The sequence below is a fragment of the Terrapene carolina genome, unplaced genomic scaffold, assembly GCF_002925995.2.
Source record: "Terrapene carolina triunguis isolate 2854851 unplaced genomic scaffold, T_m_triunguis-2.0 Scaffold189, whole genome shotgun sequence".
NCBI lineage: Eukaryota > Metazoa > Chordata > Testudines > Emydidae > Terrapene > Terrapene triunguis.
Genome location: NW_020664540.1, coordinates 5793647 through 5816964, shown reverse-complemented (window position 1 = coordinate 5816964; position 23318 = coordinate 5793647). Strand labels below are relative to the sequence as shown.

Below are 23318 nucleotides of genomic sequence, written 5' to 3'. Positions count from 1 at the left end.
TGTCGTCTGCCTTTTGCCAAGCCATTAGCTTCTTTTGTTTCAAAAACAGCAACTCACAGTTGAGAATAAAGTCTGGTACCGGACATAAAATTAACCATTTCTCTCCTCTCCCCTCCCTCCCCTGTCCATATCTAACCTTTTGTTTTGAAACTTGAATATTTGAAAGTTTGTAATGCAACTTGGAAAAGGCATAAATACATATATTGCCAATTCTGAGCTTACGTCCATTTAAGGGTGGTGTGGATTATTCTTGGTCTGTTATATTTGTGGTCCCAGTTTAGATCAGGGGCACACTGTGTCTGCCACTGTATAAATGCATAATAAGAGGCAGCCATGCCCCCAAAAGCTTTACTCTAGGAGGACCAAGAAGCTGATGAAGGGAGCAGGAAAGAGCAATGTACTAACAAAGTAAAGATATACACTCGGGGGCGAAAAACACACAGCCCCACACAGACAGACAAAGTGTGATGGCTGAGGGATGAGGGGTACCATCAAAATGTGCAATATTTATATACCTTTTTAGATTTTTTTTCCCTTGGACAGATTGTTGGTTTCAGATTGTATTTAATCTGTCCATTGTCAGATTGCCAATTTCGTATAGTCATCATAGAAGAAGAGATTTATTCAGGATTAATTTGGAGGAGAAGGTTTTAGGGATCAGTTCAGGGAGGGCAGTCTATTGATAATGAGCGGCATGGAAGAAGGCACCCAGGCAAGATTTTCAAAAGTGATGGATGACTGGGTGCCTCAATTTTTGTCTGCCCAACTTCAGACACCTTAAAGAGGTATGTGTTAAAGAAATTGTTTGGCACCCAAAATCACCAGTCATCATTGACTATCTTGGTTGAAGACCATGGACAAATGGGCAGATGAGGCTGTTGTCGTTAGCGGTGCCTAGAGGGCAGGAGGTGAGAGGATAGAATGGATATAATAGGAAGTAAAAAAGCTGCTAATGGTTCAGAAGGTAAGGCCGAGAAGCTTGAATTTCATATGTAGAAGTGGAGGGATTGTGGGAGGGCTAGATAGAATAGATGGTATCAAGTTACAATGTTAGAGACGTGAGGGGGTGGCAAAGTTGCCACCTCAACACTCCCCTTCCTGGCTGGCTGTGGTGCTGCAGCAACCTTTGCCTCAGTTTCCCTCACTGTCCTTTGGCCTACTCCGGCCATAAGAGTGTCCTGGCTTTCCAGAGAGACCACTTTGCAGAGTCCTGTCCCACAGGGTCATTTACAGAAATGGATACTAACCAAACCTTCATTCCAGATGGGTTCAGTGAGCAACCATCTCATCATAGGCATGCCTCTGCTACTGTATACTGTCTTCCTACCTAAGTAGAGGCTTCTGTACCTCAATCAATCCCATAGCCCAGGGCCTGGAGTCCCCCTTCCCTTACTCAGGGGTACAGGCAGGCTACAGCGCCTCAGGACCCCTGGCTCCACTTAGGCTTGCAGCTTACCTGGGCAGTAGCCTGTTAGCTCTGTTGTACTATCCTTCTCAGTCTTCTTACATACTGCTTCCCAGAGAAGGGGAACTCTCTACCTCGTCTCCTCCCAGTCTCCTTTCCTCAGTTGGGTTCACTCAGCTTTTTATGGAAACAAGCCCTGGGCTTTATTTCTAATTAGGCTTGCCCCATCCGCCAGACTTTGCAGATGGGTTAATTGGCCTCATATTAACCCTTTCCCAGCATGAGTGAGTGGAACACTCCCTTCACAAGGAAGGCGGTGTCTTAGAAATACTGTATTAGGAGGAAGAAACAAAGATTTGAACAAAGCCTGGATGTGATGGTCAGGGGAGATGGAGTCTGGACCAAATTATGGGTCTGGGTGGCAGGGCACATATTGGTGTTGTCAACAGTGACAGGATTGAGTGAGTGGGGTCAGTTTGGGAGGAAAGGAAGAGTTCAGTTTTGGACATGTTAGGTTGAAGTTGATGGAAGAGAGAGTGTGTCTCTCTTATGGCCTGCTTATTAGCTTACATTTTCTATAATATACCTGTCATCTATGTACAAATATGTGATCAGCCAGGCTATGGGATGACCTTTTAGGAAAATTCAGGCCAGATCTAATGGTACAATGTGAGTTATAGCTGACTAGATTCCAGTTCTCCTTGGTATGCCACACATTTAATTTTCCTTTATTATTTAGTTAATTAATAAGAGTAACTTTTAGATTCACGTAGTATGATGCAGTTTTTAAGTAACAATTTAGCAAACAAATCTAGAACACTTGAAATAATCCAAACTAAAACTATTCTGTGTAGCTCCTGGGTGAATTTATCAAAGTGGGTAAGATTTTATCCCAGATCACTTTGATTCATTGTTCCATTTTTCAGTGTTCGAATTTCTTTTCTCACTGGATATGTAAAGCTTCAATACAGCGATTATGGCCCTTTTTAAAATATTTTTTTTAACATTATTCCTTCTCCATACTAATATTTGTAAAGGAAAAGTGGCTTGCTAGTTATTAGTTAAACCTGGGAACTGTACTTCAGCAGCATTCAGATGAACTGCTTGCAGGAACTTGTATTATAATATCCCTCTAAAATGTATTTATATTATTGCTGTGAGCTATAAAAACATAACCTAACAAATAGACACAAAGGCGGTAATGGTTTTAAAAGTTCCAAAGCAGCGAATTCTGGAAAAACCGGTTATCCTACCATTAGAGCCAAATCCTGAGGGGCGCTGAGCACAGCCAGCATCCTCTGACTTTAATGGAAGTTGCGGGTGCTTGACAGTCTCAGAATTTAGACCTTAATTTGCTTCTTGGAACGGTAACAGACCTCACTTGTTTCTCTTTAATGTTTTGAAAAGCTTTTCCACCCCTACATATTGGGTTGAATGGAAACAAAGAGCTTTTTAACTGTTGCTAGAGTTCCCAAGAGAGAGCTTTGGAAGAGTCAGACTTGGTTTTCGATTGACTTACTGGTTAGTCTGTGATCTGTACTTGGCCCAGAGGTCATTCAAAAACAAAGAGGCTTGCGTAGTATTTTCCAGGTGGAATATTAATTTGTTTTAACGAAGGGATATTTCATTTCATCAGTAATCCTTTTTGTTGTACATGAAAGCTTTTGCAAATGATGCAATATTTTGTTTACTATTTCCCAACCTACTATCCATCCTCCTGTTTTTTGAATAACTTTTGTAGGGTCGATGATGCATAAAGTTGGGGGTGTTCTCTTTTTGTTTTTAAAATGTCTCTTCCAATTTTTAAAATTAAATTAGTTTTCTTGAGAAAAACATGTCCTTTGTTACAGACAAATCCCAGTCTATTATAGAATAGTAAATATGGCCCACATTATGTCTTCCTGCAGCTTTTAACCATATGAGGTGACTTAATGGGGAATCTCTGCAAGAATTCTCTTGTGGAGATGCCTGTGTTGTCCTGTTGATGTGGATTGGGGGTGGGATTTTCCCCACTGCAGTAAAGTTGACCCCAAGCCTTTCCTTATGGAGGTCCCATATTTCAGTTGTAGCTCTGGCCCCCAATGAGCTTGCTGGTAGCGTAGCTCTATAGGAGAGGGAGGGTTCTGCATCTTCTGTTTCTGTTCACTTTTTCTGTTAAGTTCCATGAGACCAGATGGGACAATGTCAGCCCTGCTCCAGTTCTGGCTGCGTGTAGTGAGAACTCTGACACAGGGCTGAATTACACTGGGAACTTACATTGGCATGGCTGTATCTCTCGGTGTGAAAAATCCCTACCCATAAGAGATGTAGCTATGCCAACCTAACCCCAGGTGGACAGCACTGAGTCAACGGAAAAATTCTTCTGTTGACCTGGCTACCGCTTCTCGGGGAGGTGGATTACCTATGCCTATGGGAAAACCCTTCCCGTCAGCGTAGGTAGTATCTATACCAAAGCACTACTGTGGTGCCACCGTTGCGGTATAAGTGTAGACATACTGTGACAGTTTGGACCCCCCTTCTGCGGTGCCACCTGATATATTGGGGTCCCACTGAGCCCGCCCGTTCCACCAGCCTAGACTCCCTCACCCTGTCCTGCTGCGCGTATGTGCGCACACACACGCACCCAGCTGTAGAATCACACAGTGTCTGCAGTCAGCTCTGTGTGGGAAGATTCAGCTCAGGGAATTGCCCAGCACTCAGGTGCACACACCTTCTGGAGTGTAAACCCAAAATTGTATTGTCTTGTGTTGTATAGAGATTGATACAGCGTAAGCTCATTAAATTTGCTCCCTCCCTCAATGTAGAGGAAGATATGCACAGCTTCCTCCCGCCCCGAGTTATGAATTGCACAAACTGGGTTTTAGAATAAACAAAAAATAAGTTTATTAACTACAAAAGGTAGATTTTAAGTGATTATAGGAAACAGATTAAAGCAGATTACTGAGCAAATAAAACAAACGCAAACCAGGCTTAACACATTAAAGAAGTTGGCTACAAATAGTAGTTTCTCACCCTAAATGTTGTTTTATGTAAGTTGCAGAGTTTCTTGAAGGTAAACTGCACTGCTTGTGGCTTAAATCTCCAGGTATTCCTTTCACAGGCTGACCTTTCTTGCCTGGGCTCAGTTCCTGCCCCCCCGCTTAGTTCCTTTGTTTCTTCAGGTGTTTTCAGCAGTCTTTCTTCTTGGGTAGGGAGGCAGTGGAGAAGAGCCAAGATTAACTCACTTCCCAGCCTTAAATAGGATTTGCCTATGGCGGGAATCCTTTGTTTCCCAGTTTGACCCCCACCCCCTTCAGGTGGAAAAATACCAGAAGTCCAAAATGATGTCCAGTACCAGGTGACATGATCACCTGACCCTGTGTTAAAGCAGCATCCCAGGAAACTTCTTAGGAAAGGGGGAGATTAGTCTCTTCAAAGTCCTTTTGTCCTTCCTAATGGCCCATCCAGGCTGATTGCCTACTGTCTGGTGGGCGTTCCCCAGGTACAAACTCTTTTGTAATTGATACATAGTCCATATTCCTAACTTCAGATACAGAAATGATACATGCATACAAATAGGATAATCACATCCAGTAAATCATAACCTTTCCAATGATATCTCACATGACTCATCTTGCATAAAATACATCTTAGTTATGCCATATTCATATCATAAGCATATTTCTATGAAGAATGTTGGGCATAATGTCACAATACCCATAGTAAGTCATATAGGGAAGGGGCAGAAAGAAGGGGGAAAACACTGAGATAGATGATGAAACCAGATTCTAGTGTCACTGGCAGACGTGCATATTCTGGTGCATCTTAGATTATTTCCAGCGCCTTTTTAATTTCCCTTCTAAAAAGAAAATTACCAAAGATGAACCTGAATGAACGGAAGTGTTCAGCACCTGGGAGGTTGTGGCCCTCAGGTCCTCTACTTAAGTGATTTGTCCCTTGAAATTTTTTCCCCTTGTGGATTATTATGCTACAGCAGGACAATAATTCCTACAGAGTGTGCTGTTTCAGGGGTTGTTTCAGCTTTCCATTATTTTGGGTCATAAACTTATTACATTTTTGTGCATTAAAAAAATTAAAGGGGAAACAACAGTTTGTCATAGGCTAGAATGTCAGATTGCGATCTCCCTGTTTAAAGCCTTGTGCTAACTGCCAATTATGGATGTTGTTCTGGTGTCACTGGTCAAATCATAAGGGGAGGGAAAAGCTGCTGCAAGTGTAATACTAGTAACTGACCAATTTAGGATGTGTGGTACAGCATCTTGGACATTCACATGAGGATGCTGATCTCTAGAGTTAATAGTTTTCCAAGAAGCAGGAAAAATTGTTTTTAAAAAGTACTAATATTTTGTTTAAAAATTATACATATCAGACGGCTGTTGCACTTCTTAAATTACTGGCACTGGCAATATAAGATTCAAATTATGGACTGGGTCCTGCTTCCATCCTAATGGCAAAATTGTCATTGATCCAGTGGTACAGAATTGGGCCAAGGTTTTTTTGGCAGTATGGTGGCATCCGGGTGGCTGAAAATGTGAACTTTCCATCATGTGGTATTGAACAAAATATCTGCAGCAAATTAAGGGAAAACAATAGTGGTGAATGCCTTGTCAGAGAGATCAGATTTATCTGGCTTCAGTGTTTTGGTTTTTGCTTCCCCCCACTCGTTGAAGATACTGGGGAGTGAAGGTCAAATTAATCCTCTCTTGTAACTTTATTCCAGAACTGTTTTTCATTTTATGGGTGCAGGATGCAGTTTTAGGGTTTTTGGTCTATGAATAATTCTTTTCCTAGTACAGTATTGGTGTTTACTGGCCTGACTATTGCTGAGAAACATAGGCTTTGTTACCAAGGGATTCGGTATACATAAGTCTCATCAATGGTTAGTCTTTTTTCTGCCAGCAAAGAACAAAATAACTCTACAGTCCCTGGATTGGTAAAGAGGAAACACTACAAACAAAGGAGCAGATTGTGCTCTCTGGTGCACCACGGGAAATCTAGAGTAGCTTCACTGAAGTCTCTGTAGCTGCTGTGGATTCACACCACAGCGCAACTGAGGTATTATTATTTATTTGTATTGTGTTGGTGTGTAGTTAAACAGAGTTCAAGTAACTGTTGTGCTGGGCACTATACAAACAACAAAAAATGGTCCCTTCCTGGAAGAGCTTACATTCCAAGAATGTGACACAGCATGTCCTTGCAGGTTAATTAAAAGCGTGATTTTCAGGATTGCTGACTACCCACAACACACTGAATTCAATGGCTGCTCAGCACGCCTGATAATTAGGCTCTAGATTTATTTTTAATATCTGTAGGCTTTAAATAGATCCTTGCCAGGGTGTTAAAATGTAGTTCAATATACTTTTTAATATTTAGAAATCTTAAATTTTATGTAAAAAAGTAAATGATTAGGTTGGTCTTTTTGTTAGCAAGAGCTAAATCTCTGACTCCCAGGGTTATCTCGGGAATAACAGTACTTAATAACAGGCAGTGTACTGAGCTGATGTGAGAAAATACCATTAATCTCTTTAATAGAGAATTAATTCTGAAGTCAAATTCATACTGTTAACTGTTTTATATAATATGAAATCATATAGAACAGGAGCAGTAAAATCCATTGTAGTAGCACCCATAAACATATTTAAATATTGTACCATAGTTGTAATTGGTGGCTCCAGAAACACAAAGCACTTCTACTTTAATCAGCAATGCTATTTTAGCTAGTCATCTTCTAAAAGAATGCTTCTACTTTCATTGTTTTCCTAAGTCTTATCTGAATGGTTTTTTTTTTCCAGCACATTTTCATATTCCTCATAAAATACAACAACGTAGCATGGGAGCAATATTATCCAACTTTCAGATTTGTTTAGGAAAATCTGAGTACTACATGTCATTGATGTACCTGCAATTCAGAACCATTCCATATTAATAATGAAGAAATTGGACTGGAATGCAATAAGAACATTATTTAAGTTTCCGATTTAATAAAAGAAAAATATTGTATTTATTACAGCAGTTAACTAAGACTTAAGCTAAAAAGTTGCAAACACCTTCAGCAAAGCTTGAAAGTGGTCTAAATATTGACTTTTTTATATCCTAATGGATTCCTTTAAGTAATATATTTTTATGAAGTATAAAGTCTAGAAGATTTGCCAGAGTACCTTTCTGACAGCAATCTGATTTCTTCAGAGGATTGTTACTAGGAACTGTTTGCATAACAGACTGCATCCAGAAATTCTGTTGGCAACACTATTAAATTTATTATTTTAGTGCTTCTGTAATTTCATGCCAAGTATTCTTGCAAGTGGAGCCTTTTCACTATCTGTTTATCTTCTTTGCACATCTGCGTCCTTCTTAGAAGACAAATAGAAACTCTCCTTTGAATCTTACAGTCAGTTTAGTTACAGTAAGCACAGATGATGGGAGAAAAATATGGCAAGTGACCCTCTTTTGTGGAGAGCAAAGGAATGACCTCTGTATTGGGCCTAGTTTCAACAGTTTGGGAAATGAGTTGAAAAAATTATCCGAAGTTTGATTTCCTACGCAACAGAGCTTTTGCAGCAGACTGTTTCTATAGTCTTTTCTATTTTGACTTGCTGATTGGAATAATATATTGAAACATTTAACCAAAGTAATATGTGCTTTGAATGTTGTGTATTACGCATATTATTCAAGTTTGTAAACCTTTTAAACACCTTGAGATAAAATATGAATTGTAGAGCTTTCACCTTCCTAGGTCAGTCATAAGTGAATTCATTAAATTTAAAATATATTTCCCGTTTGGGAGCTACACATAGAATTACTCTGATGCATGAAAGTATCAAAACATTACTGAGAATAAAGTTTAATCTAAGCAGCTACTAATTAAAATTGAGATTTATTCTGCTTCTTCTCTGTCCTGTCATCCTTTTAAATACAATTTTAAGCCTATTATGCACAGACATTGATGAAAAATCAGAGTGGCTCTGAGCTGCACTTTGGATTAAGGAAGGTGTGGTGCACTTTCGATACATGCATCTTATATTGTCACGTACTGTGTATTGATATTGGAAAGCACATTCGGCATAGGCACAATTGTCTTAACTATAAGAGTGAAAAATCAGATTTTCTTTTATTGCGCTGAAGGAGTAATCTTACATGTATATAGTATGTCCAAGACTGCACAACATTTGTTTTCTCCATGTGATAAACTTATAATATGGAGGAAAAAATTCCTTATCAGAGAAGAATAACTTTCAGCAAGATGACATGGGAATGTAGGAGATTATAACTGAAACATGTAAGCCTTTTATCACGTACAAAACATAAATCCAAACATTGACTCTATCTCATCTTCCGGAACTTGACAGGAAACTTTCTCTCCCTCACCCATTTTATACCGTTTTCCTTTTCATCACTGTCTTTTTTTCCTTCTGTGCCCATGGGCAGTAGTTTTGACCTTGTCACTGAGATAAAAATGTGTACTCTTAACTTGTTAACCAATGTGGTAAAATCCTAGAGAAGACAAGGCAGTTTGTAGTTTTCATACAGGTAGGCTGTTTGAGTTAAAAACTATGGAGGAGCTTATGACTACCCTGACATGCTAACTTGTGTAAGGACTACAGACTGCCTTGTCTTCATTAGGATTTTACCTCATGTTCGCTATCTCGAGGTTAGAACACATCTTTTTTCTTGGAGTTTTGGTCTGCAGCCCTGCAGCCAGCTGCTAGTGTTGTGAAATGATGGTGCTTTCTGTGCTTTTCTGTTGGACTCCTATGATGCAGTGTTGGTTTTCTGAGACTTGGTCTTCACTTAAAATTTAGGTTGACATAGATACAACGCTCAAGGGTGTGAAAAATCTACAACCCATAGCGATGTAGCTATGCTGACCTAATCTCCAGTGGAGATGCAGCTAGGTCAATGGAAGAGTGCTTCTATTGACCTACCTACTGTCACTCGGGCTGCTGGTGTTCCTACACAGACGGAAAAACCCCTTCGGTCAGCATAGGTGGTGTCTGCGCTATGGGGTTATCCTTGCATACTTACAGCACCATAGCTATGCCAGTATCGCCCCTGTAGCGTAGACACTGCCTGTCTTAAACAGAGGGATCCATGTCTCAACTGCTGTTTGTTGTCTTTCCAAGATGAAGCGGAGTGAAACTATCTAGTCTGTCTCAATTTAGACTACTGCTATTGGAAACCCTGTGGGCATCAGCGAAATTGAGTAGCTGGTCAAGTTCGCTCTGCTGCAACTTTGAAAAGCTGAGAAGGGAATCGGGCAATGAAGCAAATCGCTGGAGAGGAGGACCCTAAAATAGAGGTTGGAATAAAGGTGGATTAGAGAAACCTGTTCCCCCACTAATTGCCACTCTCAAAGAAGACAGTAGGTTCTAGTGTGGAAGGAGCAAAGCATACAGAGTGCTGCTGCTTCTTTCAGGAGTCAGGGGAGATGGAATGTGTGTGAGGAGGCCACAAAATATGGAGCCCTCAAAGAGGGTTCAGGAACAGCAGCCTGACTGGAATCCCAGCACTGTTTTCCTAGCACTGGTGGGGCAGTTAGATTTTCAGCTCTTGACTTTGTTATTCCTTCAGTTTATTCATCTGGCTATTCGGTGTCTCTCCTAAATCTCTCTCTCTCTCAGATAGAGATGAGAGATTTGAGAGAGGTAGAAAAGAGAGAGGAGGTAAAGCAGGAAATGTAAAGAATGAAAGAGGGAGAGAATGTAGAGGAAACAGACATAGAACACAGTGCAAGAAAAATATAAGCCATGGTTTATATATTATAGGAAAGAAGAGGGAGAAGGAAGTGGAGAGAAAAGGGATAAACAAAAAGAAAGACATAGTAAGTTACATATTAAAATGTTATTAAACAGAAAATGAGCAATATACTACAACTTATACCTTGCACAACTGCATATTCTTTAAAATAAAAGGAAGGAAGGTGTGGGTTTGGAGTGTGTGGCAGGATAGGTGTTCCATCCTGGCTAGTAGACTTAGTCTCAGGGCTACCAAATATCAGGTAAATGTTTTGAACCCTTGTTAATAGGAATGTGGTGGAAAGCAAGCAGTGCAACTTTGTGTTATAACACAACTTTCGTTTGTGATAGGCAAAGGTCTAAGGGTAAATCCTATCTAAAACTGAAAATCCTGATGCAGCCTTGCTATGCCCTGTGGTCTTGTGACTGCTCCACCATTATAAATATTTCAGATACTTTTTGGTAAAGGAGTCTGTGGTAGGTGGATTCCATCTTTTTATAGGAATTTGTCCGTACTTTTGTAATGAACTGCCATTTAATTGTTTGTAAAATCAGCCTCTTCCCTCTCTTTTCATTTAGCATCAGTGTACAGTGCACTAACTCTCTTGCAGAAGGTAATTAACTTACATAGGAGATATAATCCTGCTATCCACTAAACAAGAGTAGTCATTTGCTAAGAAGATTCAAGCCTCAGCCAGGTACAAGAATCCTGTTTTTTCATCTTGATTTTCTGGTGCAGCTGCAGTTAAATCAGTTGATCCAATCATGCCCTTTGGGCACACCTGTGCAACCCCACCTAAAGCTAATGTGTGCGTTGGTATAACTTGTATACATAACTTGCGTCTGAATCATTTTTATTGTTGATGCATGTGTAGGAAAGAGCCCAACAGTCTTGCATCTCAGACTGAGTTTATAGGGCTGGCAATTAGGAAAAAAAAAAAGGGGTGGGCATTTTATTTGTAAGCTGAGCAAATATGACATAGGATCAATGAGATGTAAACATGAACCTACAGTGCTGTTAGTCACTTTTCAGAGTACAGCTGTATTTTAACAGATTGCAATCAGTGTACTTTAGAGAGCTATTTAAAATTACAGTACCTGGTCACAATAAAAGTACTGCAACACAGTGTAAAAGGTGCCTGACTAGATCTTTCCCACTTATCACTGGCAGCTTTATTTCCACAGTGGCAGATATGTACATTGTTCCTGATTTTTCTCATGAAGAATTTCAGCAGCTGAGATAAGTTTACAGCGCCTTAAAGACTGATTGTGAAAGAGCTGTTTCTGTGCCGTAAGAGAGACATAAGTGTTTGACATCTTTAGAGGATTAAAAAAGATAATTTAGGGATAAAAGTTTAAAATGACACTTCAAGAAGATATTCTTGATCTTCCATCTTGATTAAAACCATTTAATGGAAGTTGTTGCTCTTTAAAAACTTGACAAATACTATTTGCAAGTAGATTTTATTGTGCTGTTCACCAACCGATGCCATGCTGCATTATATTGGAATGCTTTGTGCTTTCCCATTGAAGTGTAGTAAATATTGACAATAATATCAACAGAATAGTAAAGTCTGTGACAAGCGTAGAAGAATTGCAACAAATTACTTAATGAAAGCTTTTATATTTTCAGTGGGATGTGTACACACTCTCGTAATAAAACAATGAGTGGCATTCCATTACTCATTTCAGAATACTTCCCTGAAGATGAGTCACTGATAAATGTGGTAGCATCTGAAATTAACACTCCCTGAATCTTTTCAAACACTGGTCATTGTAGAACAAATAGGAGCAAAATTGAATTCAGTCCACTACCAAATAAAGAAATTAAAGTTTGTTATACTGCCTTCTTAGTCAGGCATTTTGGATAACGGGGGGTAAAAACTAGGACTGATTTACTTTAAATGAGAGGTCCCACATACAGTGTGGATTTCTTCCATTTGCGGTGTTGCTCTTGACCCAGCCTTGCATTTTTTTCGACAACTGGGCAAAATTCTGTACTGAGTTACATGACATTATAACCATATGGACTATTATAGAGTTTCTTTTTAGTTTCTTTCAGTCCCGTGCAGTTGGACTCATGGTAATTAAGACACATGGCTTCAAAGGCAAAAGATAAAAAAATAATCCAAATACATTTAAAAAAAAAAAAAACCCAAACAAATCCTCTCTAAAATATTCCTAACACTTTCTCTATAACACATGGCATATTCAAAATACATTATGCTTCAGCATGGTAAAGATCTTAGTAGCACACATTTGAGATCACCTTTAACTTCCACTTGTGATTTTGCCATTTGTGAGTAATGTGAGCATAACAAACTCATGCACCATAATGTATTTTCAATATAGATAATATAAGTGTATAAAGTAATAAAATAAAAATATTAATATATATGCCTGTGTGTGTGTGTGTGTGTGTGTGTGTGTTAGAAATATATATACACTGTATATATTTTACTATGTATATTTTGCACATGCACATCTTAATATTTTTATAAATATATTAACTAATTTCGGTACATTTCTGCAAAAAGATAGATATGGCATTAGACACTAATTATGTGGTTACCAGGAGCAATGCTTTCACATTCATTTTCTTAATGAACATCAATTGTTTCTAAAACATTAATGGACATCCTCATTTTTTTTTTTCAAAGGGTATTATTGCAGGTATTGCCAACAAAGGTTCTTGGGAATTTTTCTCATGCTTTCATCATGTTTGAATTACTTTTGCTACCTCGGTACATCACACTTGGTTTTAGTAGCTGTTGTAAATTTTACTCCAAATAGTTGATGACACTGAACGCCTTGAATGTATGAAGCTGGGGGAGCTGTGACACTATAGTAAGTGAGGGAATGTCACAGTTAATTTTCATGCATTAGTGCAGAATATGACTGTTCTTGCGTAGAATAAAATTTTATATTTAGTGTAAGCACTTCTGAACCGTTAGGCATGGGCTGAGATTTTCTAAGCAGTGCAGGAATTTAGCCACACATCTGTGAATTTTGATGAAAGATATGACTAAATCCTTTGGGCTGCTTTGAAAATCTCAACAAGGGTAAAAATGGCATATTGCATTAAGTTATGAGTGTTGCTAGTATACAGTTTTTAAGCAACCAACTTTTCAGCACCATGCTATTTCCATAAGAAAGAATGATAGATGACTGTGGGATTGGTATTGTTATAATGGAGCCTTTAACCAGAACACCTGTTTTGATTATGACAGAAGAGAGTGGTAACTAAAAGTTTGGTTACCTGTATTGAAAGGGTTGATCATTCCAGTTTCTAGTGGAGTGTTGGCCATGTTATTCAAACCACTCTGGTTGGCGGTTTCAATCTCAACAGAGGTTTCTTAGATTTGATTGAACATGGAGACTGAACTCTTAGCCCAGGAGATGGGGTCTTCAGGTCAATTTGAAGTATGTTGGTGGAATGTTGTGCCCTTCTACTACCCATCCTCTGGATAAAGGACTTCCTTTTGGCACTTCTTGACAATTACCAAATTCAAATAATTAAAAAGGTGTGTGCTTATACACTTCTACCCCGATATAATGCAACCATCACGAATTTGGATATAACACGATAAAGCAGTGCTCCGGGGGGGCAGGGCTGCGCACTCCGGCGGATCAAAGCAAGTTCGATATAACGCGGTTTCACCTATAACGCGGTAAGGTTTTTTGGCTCCCGAGGACAGCGTTATATCAGGGTAGAGGTGTATGTACATACATGCATTTAATATAGAGATGCTTGTAACAGGGTGACTGACAATTTTCATCTTCTCATTGTGCTAGACTCTGGAAATTTGTTGATGCAATCACTATGGGCCTTTTAATACAGGAAACATCTCAATTTTGAATGTTGTTTTGTCCAACAAAAATCACCACAAAGCCATCAATCTAGCAATAACAAAAATGACATAAATTTCTTCAGTGACTCTGTCATTTTTGGGAATGAGGCCTCCAGTATGGGGAAATTTCTGTAGTGGTGGATTATTGATTTTAGTAAAGCTTTGAACACATCCCCACCTGACATTCTCATAAGCAAACTAGGGGAATGTGGTCTAGATGAAACTACTATAAAGTGGCTGCACAACTGGTTGAAAAAGAGTAGTTATCAATAGTTTTCTGTCAAGATGACAGGATGTATTTAATGGGATCCTGCAGGGGTCTATTCTGAGTCTGCTGCTAGTCAATATTTTCATTAATGACTTGGATAATGGAGTGCAGAGTATGTTTATAATATTTGCAGATGACAACAAGCTGGGAGGGCTTGCTAGCACTTTGGAGGACAGGATTAGAATTCAAAGGACCTTGACAAATTAGAGAAATGGTCTGGAATAAACAAGATGAAATTCACTAAAACAAGTGCAAAGTACTAGGAAGGAAAAAATCAAATGCACAATTAAAAATAGGGAACATCTGGCTATGTAGTAGTACTGCTGAAAAGGGTCTGGGGTTATAAGGGGTCACAAACTGAATATGAGTTAACAATGAGACGTAGTTGTGAAAATGGCTAATATTCTGGGGTGTATTTCGACTCAGGATAATTGTTCTATTCTGTTTGGGACTGGTGAGGCCTGCGCTGGAGAATTGTGTCCAGTTTTGGGTGCCACACTTTCGGAAAAATGTGTCAAATTGTAGAGTCCAGAGGAGAGCAACAAAATGATAAGATTTAGAAAACCTGACCTGTGAGGAAAGGTTAAAAAACTGGGCATGTTTAGTCTTGAGAAAAGACGACTGAGGGGGACCTGATAAATCTTCAGATATGTTAAAGGCTGTTATAAAGAGGACGGTGATCACTTGTTCTCCATGTCCACTGAAGGTAGGACAAGAAGTAAATGGGCTTAATCTGCAGCAGGGGAGGTTAGATATTAGGAAAAGCTTTCTAACTATAAGGATAGTTAAGCATTGGAACAGGTTACTAAGGGAGGTTGTAGAATCCCCTTTATTGGAAGTTTTAAAGAACAAGTTAGACAAACACCTGTCGGGTATGGTCTTGGTGTGCAGGGGGCTGGTCTAGATGACCTCAGAGTTCTCTTCCAGGCCTACATTTCTATGAAGATAGATAATACATGCACATACATATGTTTGATGTTGTGTACATAGATGTGTAGACTGAGTTCCAAGTTAATAGCACTAAAACACTACTGAGCAAATATAGCAGTGTAGCCACCCAACAACAGAAACTTTCCTCCAAACGAGTATCTGTTGAGATCATTATTCTTTAAGGAGCACATAATACCAGTGCATTATATTTAGAGAGAGAGAAAGCGTGTGTGTGTGTGTGTGTTAGGTAATAAAGATGTAACACTTGGCTTCTAGCATGGAAAAAAATAGTTCTATATTTATACATTATTTTTGGTCTTGTATTTTATTAATCAGAGTAACAGTAATTTTGTAGAAGTAAATGTGGGCACTTACAGTAAAATAAACCAGGACACTGTTTTGATGAGCCACTGGGCAGGTATGATTTACATGTTTAAAACAAGGAACATGTTATCAGTTTACAAGGATTCAGGATTATTGCTTCAAAACAAGTATTTCTTTTTTTTTAGAACTTTTGCACTGTATCTCTCTAAGGTATGTATATAACATTTAAGATTCTCTTCTGTGAGCCTGATCAAACACTGTCTCGTTAGAAGAAAAAACTGACACTGTAGGATAAGTGACTGTAGAAGATTATCTAACTGATGTGGACCTTCCAGTGTCGTCCTTTTTAAAATCTAAATGTTTTGGAAAGATTTTGAGTTTATTAATAGATCAGTATAGTCTCTTGCCAGTCTCATTTGACCCATGTTTTCAGCAACCACCTCTGATGGTACCTGTCTCTGTGCCTGACCTCTCCCCACCCTCCTCTCTGCCTTCCATTTCCAAACATCTTTCCAGCACTTGCTGTTAGATGTCCCACTGCCATCCCAAAATAATTAACCTCCAAACCCAAGCTTCTTACCTTTCCTCCTCATCTTTCTTCTCTACCACTGTTGACGGCTCCCTCATCCTTCCTTTTCCCAGGCTCACAACTTTTGTGTAATCTTTGGGTACAGGAAGAAAGGGACCCTTCTTTGCTTCACTTTCTTTTCCTCTTTCTCCTCCAATCTATCGAGAACTCTGCTGCTATAATGCTCTTCTGGCTCTTCACATGTCTTTCTCACCACTTTCTTGAATCTCTTCATTAATTTCTTGTCCTTTGCCCATTATTTGCAAATTTTTTATCTTTGCCTTGAAGACTGCATAATTTCATCCCTGCTTACAAGTTTGAACTCCCTTCCTTCTCCTCCCCCCTCACTCTTTACACTTCTCCCACTCTTCATGCTGTATTGCTTTTTGTGTCTCCTGCATCCTTGGCTTCACTCCTTCCATACTTCTGCTCCCTGTGAGTGGAACAATGCCCCGCTACTTGTCTGCCAACCCGTCTTTTATATCCCTCCTTAAAGCTGACCTGGGAATAATTCCTTGTTTTTTCTCACCAATTACTTTTCCCTCTTTCCCTTCCCTGAACTGCAGCCTTTTGTTTTGGTTGGACTTTCTCATCTGTGGTAAACACAAGCTTTTTGGGACAGGAAATATATTTTATGTTGTTTTGTAAACAGTAGTATGAATTGACTGTGTTATATAAATAGTCTGTACTATCATGATAGTAGGAGTAAGGCCTTCTAGATTCTGTTCTGTTGAGGACTTCCTCTCTAAGGGTATTGTTTTCAAAGTACCGAAGTCTCATTGAAAGCAAATGGGACTAGGGTCCTTTGAAAATTTTACCCTAAATGATGAATGAATGTGAAGATGATGATTAAGAAAAGCTTACAGTATTAACTTTGTAAAGTCTGAATTTTAGTATGTTGTTTTGTGTATTCCCATCACATACATTTGGGTGGTTGGTGTATTAATGCAGACTGGAAATTTGTCTCCTTTTTAATGGGCCTAATTAAATGCTTGTATAATTTTGAATTAACTCTATTAACTTAATGTTAATTACTGAAACAAAGGATGCAGTGTTGTGAACAAGGATCACCAGCAGAAGACATGCCAGATCATTAGGGATGTTGTTCAGGAAATGTGTTTCCTGCCTTATCTTTCTTACGTTCATTATATATTTAGGAAAAAAATGCTGGCAGCAAATCTGTTGAGATCAGTGGAATTACTTCAGCTAAATGGTTAACCTAGACAGGAGTTTGTGTAATGGTGCTTTTTGCCCTTTAATAGTTAAGCATTTCAGCATATAACCATATGAAATAAAGGATTTTAACTGGAGACTAAAAACCATTTGGTTCTGTTTTTCATGGGCATTTGCCTACACAGACCATACAGTTAGGGTTTTGTGCAAATGACATTCATGTTCACAAGTTGAGTAGTTAGACATCAAGTTGATTTTCATGCTCAAGGACAACCCCTGTGCGCAGACTTCCTTTTTGCATATGGAAAATTGCAAACGTGGAGGCTGTATTTGAAAACTTGCCTCCCAGAATTTCAGGGTCAGGACTAATCTCTTTGCTGAATCTTTAAGAAACTGTTATTTTCCAAAAAATATTTTGAATTGTTTGGATTAAGTTGCATTTTTGTAATCCTGCAGTTTAGTGTAAGGGGGAGGGGGAATGTGTATATTTTGACAATTATTGCTGTCAGTGAATTTTAACTAAAAGCTAATTAAAATTTGACAATTTGTAAAGCACCAGAGCTTTAATTCAAACAAATCATAACCAGAAATTCACCGGTTACACTAAAATACTGGAAGGCAGTATTGTCTAGTAGGTAGGTTCCTGAACTGGAAGCTGAGGGATCTGGGTTTTAGTTCCAGCTCTGCCCCTAAATTGCTGTATTACCTGTGGCAGGTCATTTCACCTCTGACTTTCTTAATCCCCTCCCATCCTTGGTCTGTCATGCCTGTTCAGACTGGAAACTCTTAAGGTAGGGACTGTCTCCACGCTGTGCTTGTACGGTGCCTATCACAATGCCTCTTGGCACTAACTTAATATAAATAATAATCTTCTATGTTGATTGAAATTTGGGAGGGGGGGGAATCAGTTTAGTTTTCATCAATTTTTCTGTTCGTTTATTGCATTTCATCCAGTTTTTCTAGTCAGTGTAACTTTTTTTTTTTGCATTAACACAATGCTGAAGTGTTTCATGATAGATGATTTCATATTTACATTTTTATAGTGTTAATGTAACTATTTGTGCTATTGCTGTATGTAAAAATAAATATTCCCCATCTTTTCAAAGAACCTAAGATAGTCTGTCACTACCTGACATTTATTGAACTCGTGTTCTCAATGAGTGAATTGTAACCATGCATCCTTAGGAGTGGGTCCCTTTTCTAAGGGTATGCCTCATTCTTTCAGTAAGATATGTTGCAATCTCGACTGAGGGATCTGACACTAAAAAATACAGTTCTGTGTAAAAAAAAAAAAAAAAAAAAAAAAAAAAAAATGCCAATAAAAATGATTAAAATCTTAATGTTTTGAGAAAAACCTACAAAATCCAGAAAATTCAAATAACAAACCGCTAACTCTGTTCTTACCATCATATACGGTTCCTAATTTTTCACGTTGCATAAGCACTGAGGGCAATATGCTGCAAAAGACTTTAGATACAATAGCATGAGATAATTTACATGAAAGTTTCCTGGCTTTTGTAGATTTAGTCAGACCATTTTAACTAGGATTTTTGTGTGTGTGTGGACTGCATTATGTTTAGTGGTTCTTCCTTTAAATAGATTTTCTGTGATCATTCCTGATTGTGTGTCTATAAATAACTTTGCCAAATGGCAGTCTTGCTTCCTGGTAAAAGCTAACATTAAATGTTACCTGATTGGTATTGCCACCCTTACTTCTGCGCTGCTGCTGGTGGGCACTGCCTTCAGAGCTGGGCACCCAATCAATAGCCAGCGCTGTCTGGCTGCCCAGCTCTGAAGGCAGCGCAGAAGTAAGGGTGGCAATACCACAATCCCCTCTAAAATAACCTTGCGACCCTGCTGCAACCCGCTTTTGGGTCAGGACCCCCAATTTGAGAAACGTTGGTCTCCCCTGTGAAATCGGTATAGTATGGGGAAAAGCACACAAAAGACCAGATTTCATGGGGGGACCCCAGATTTCATTGTTTGTGATGCGTTTTGGCCGGGAATTTGGTAGGGCACTAGTTATCTTCTATTTTATGAGTATCCCTGCTATTAACAGCTTTCTTTCCTATTGAGAACTTTTTCGTGTGCTAGGTTTGTACTTACATGAAAGTGCTATTGTTTTCTGTCAGCTTTAACGATGCAAACATTTATATTGTTTATTAAAAACATATTATCTGTTTTTTCAGTTGTATTTCACAGTCCCAAACTTTTCCACCCTCTAAAAATGAGCTTAAAAACAACAGCATGTTTTTACATCTACTTCCTGTTGATAATTGCTCTCACAGTATGCATAACATAGGCCAACCCATTGGAACTGAATGACTCAAATATCCCATTCCCTCTCCCTTCATTGTGGCAAACACACATCTAATCACTGAGAGAGATTGCTGCAGGCTAACTTATATGAGATCCAGAAACTCTACCTTTTTACTGTGATCTCTTCTTAAATTTCAGTGAACACTTGAACCAACTTCACCAAGGAGCAAAGTGATAGTGCATTAAAACAGCTGTATTATTGTGCTAAATTGCCTCACTCTAGTGAAAGTGAATTTCTCAACATATGTCAAGTATTCTAAATGCATGCAGTGTTTTAAATATTTTTCTCTAGTAATGGACAAGTTTTTTTTAAAGTAATGAAACTTGTGATTAATTTTTTTTTTATTTTACATTCAAAATAAAATCTCTTAAACCAGAGTAAGTTATAAGTAGATATATTAATTGAGGGGGAGAGGCAGTCTAGGTGGTTTAGTGTATTTGTACATTAGCCTTTTATCTCTAAATAATCAAGAATGGCTAGTAATTTTAAGTGCTTCAATTTTGGGGGTATTCAACTTCTGAGGCACCATAAAGGGACTGGTTTTCAGAGGATGGATGCTCAGCACTTTGACAACTAGACCCTCCAAGGTGTGTCAAATTGGACACCCAGTAACTGAGGCACTCAAAATCATGTGTCACTTTTGAAAGCTTCGATCTGAAACATTTGTGTCCCAAATAAATCAAGTTTTGGAGTCTCTTCCTACTTCCTGTTTGCAAACAAAATCACCATACAATTTGGATTGATAGGCAGCTTCCACTCAGGAAGATTACTTTGGCAGCAAAACTTTTAAAACCAGCTCTGTGTCTACTGAGTGGGGGTGGGCGGGGCAAAGAAAGAGTAAAATGCTAGTCTGGCTATGTTTGAAGAGTTGTCGGTGGTTATGGCTTCTCTGCACTTCCATTTTTCAAGTATTTTTTTAGTTTTCCTTTTTTTGATTGATGGAGGATAGGTCCATCCGTGGCTATTAGCTAGGATGGTCGGGAATGGTGTCCCTAGCCTCTGTTTGCCAGAAGCTGGGAATGGGCAACAGGGGATGGATCACTTGATGATTACCTGGTCTGTTCATTCCCTCTGGGGCACCCGGCACTGTCCGAAGACAGGATATTGGGCTTGATGGACCTCTGGTCTGACCCAGTATGGCCATTCTCATGTTCTCCCTGCTTACACCAGTCCAATTGTGAACATTTCAGTAGTGCTTTGCTTGGACTTCTGTCTTTCACTAAAAAAAACTGCAAAAAATTAGAGCTGTCTTTTCTGTCAGCAGTCTCTTGGCTGATTTGAATTTTGCTGACTTCTAATTGTATATGAGAGTATTTTGTATAGTGAATTTCTGATTTTAGTTCAGAGACTTACTGGGATCTTAGCTAATTGAATGCCCAGGCATACTATTCTCCCACATTATTGAAGCTTAGCTTGTGCTAAGAACATTAACACAATAAGAGGTTAGAATTTTATATTGAATTTGGCAAATGCATGCAGAACAAATTTGGAATGTTGAGTCTGTACAGTTTTAATATGCTGGGTGTAAGTGGTACAAATGTTTATGCATAAACTGATCGTTACCAGAATTCTCCCCCTCCTCCCCCCGGGGGGGCAAAAAAAAGCTGATGTTATATAGAAAAATGTCTGTACTGAAGAAGAGCTTTGTGTAAGCTCGGAAGCTTGTCTTTCTCACCAACAGAAGTTGGCCAATAAAAGATACGACCTCACCCCCCATGGGTCTCTAATATTCAGTATTAGTTTAATATACTTTATAAAAACAGGCTAAAACCTACATTACTACAATGTACTGAACTATAGTGAGCTTATTTACAATTGTTGTTTTTACCATAGTCATTGATTTGTTATGCATGTTGCTTTTTCTATTAAATTGTTTGTTTACTCTAAAATGGAACATATTTACAATAGTTAAACTAAAACCAGCTAGCTAAGATCATATTTAGTCTCTTATTCAGTTAAAAGAGAAACGTAATTAAGGAAAAAACAGCCTTGGTAAAAGCATCAAAGTCTTGAAGTCTTTAAAGCAGACACAACATTTGGCACTTGTTAGGATAAAATTGCCTAAAATTATCAAAGGAAATTTAAAGTTCTTAAAATATTTGTATAAAGAAACTGTTATTAAATAGAGTTTTTGGTAGACTTGTGGTTATTGTTTTGGTGGTTGTGAATAGTGTTTTATCTTTATTTTTGCCCCTACTATTTCTTTCCTTTTTATTTAAGTACTGTAAGAATAGAAAACATTTGTACATTTACTCAACAGTTTCTGTAAAATCTTCAGTAAATGCTCTCTAGTAGCTTTCTGTTTTATTCTCAGTGTGGTTTTTTCTTAAATAAATTACAATCATTAAGCTGCTGTAGTCATTCTTAATACAACTAGTATTTTCAAACTAACATTTTGGGCCCAAACTCCCTTCCACTGTATGGTGTGAGGATGAAAGGAATGAAAATTCCGATGTACTGACCCTAAACTGTTAGAGGGAGAAGAGTGGTGTCAACATGACATTCTCTTCCTGCACCCATAATCCTTTCCCATGGAAGACCCTCAGTCCTCCTGGCATGTCAGGGTGGAAGCAGACTGAGTGAGTGGATATACATTCCAGCAAAATTAATTCGTTTCCTGTTACAAATTTTGTATCTTGCTCAGAGATGAGGAGGCAGGGTCTGTATAGTCAAGGAACTGATGGCAGCATGGCTCTTAAGTGAGCTCTGCCTATGGGGGAGGGCTCATACAACAACATAGAGGGGCTGCCCATCTGTGTAGATGCCCTGAAATTGGAAGAGTTTCCTAATCCTTTCCCATGGCTTTTTCTGCACAATGAGAGATCAGGTCCTAAATTGGCATAGAAAAAAGTGACAAATTAGATTTTCAAAAATGAAGTCTCTATTTTGTACCACTTGATGATTTCCAGAATACAATATACAGTATGTGTAGTCAGCTCATTCCTCAAAGGATTTCTTGCTTTTTTTAGAGACACTTCTCGTACATATAAACTTTGTTTGTAATGGCACCTTGTGTCCCATAGTGAGAGTAGGTAGGGCTTACTCAGGAACTGAAACCAATGTGATTCTTTAGCAGGAATGCGGGATCAGACTACTTAATCCATATTCCTGCACTGCCAGATGTAAATGATTTTATTTCTCCTTTTATAAAGTTGCTAAACAAATTATCAAATTTTACATGCATTTATATTCCTTGACTTTTTCACAGACATGTTACTTGACCTCAGTGACCTTCTTCAGGTATTGTATCTGTTGTTGTTTAACTCTTCTGTTAAAATATTAAACCTTAAAAATGAATACAAGCAAAGAACTACTAATGTGTGCTGTTTAGGAAACCTTAATGATCTGTTTCTTTAAAGATTCTGGGCAGGGAAATCATAGGGCTTGTAAATCAGAGTAATTATTCAGTGAAATTAAAGATCAAGTGCTTGGGTTTTTTTACCCTCACAAATAACAAATCAGCAGTTTAGTATAATCTTTCCTCGGTGATCACAAAGTCACTGCAGTGGCACAAGGTCAGATTTCACACATTTTTAAAACAGCTGGTAAAGACAGAAATAACTTTTGTTAAGTAATACTGTATAAATGGATCTGTAAAATACTGTGATATTTTTGTAAAATCTATTTTGAGTTGTGTGTACTTAAAGCACTTGTGGATATAGAGCTCTAAATGAATGTGTGTGTGTGTGTGTATACACATTCTCTCTCTCTCTCTCTCTCTCTCTCTCTCTCTCTCTCTCTCTCTCT

General features: G+C 38.5%; 1 protein-coding gene across 1 annotated transcript in view; it reads left to right on the top strand.

Moving 5' to 3' along the window:
- BRF1 (BRF1 RNA polymerase III transcription initiation factor subunit) overlaps window positions 1-23318 on the top strand; it is a 219934-nt gene that overhangs the window by 48717 nt on the left and 147899 nt on the right. The window contains exon 4 of the mRNA XM_024194413.3: window positions 22780-22811. Within this exon, the coding sequence (XP_024050181.2) occupies window positions 22780-22811 (32 nt within the window). The remainder of the gene's footprint in view (window positions 1-22779; window positions 22812-23318) is intronic.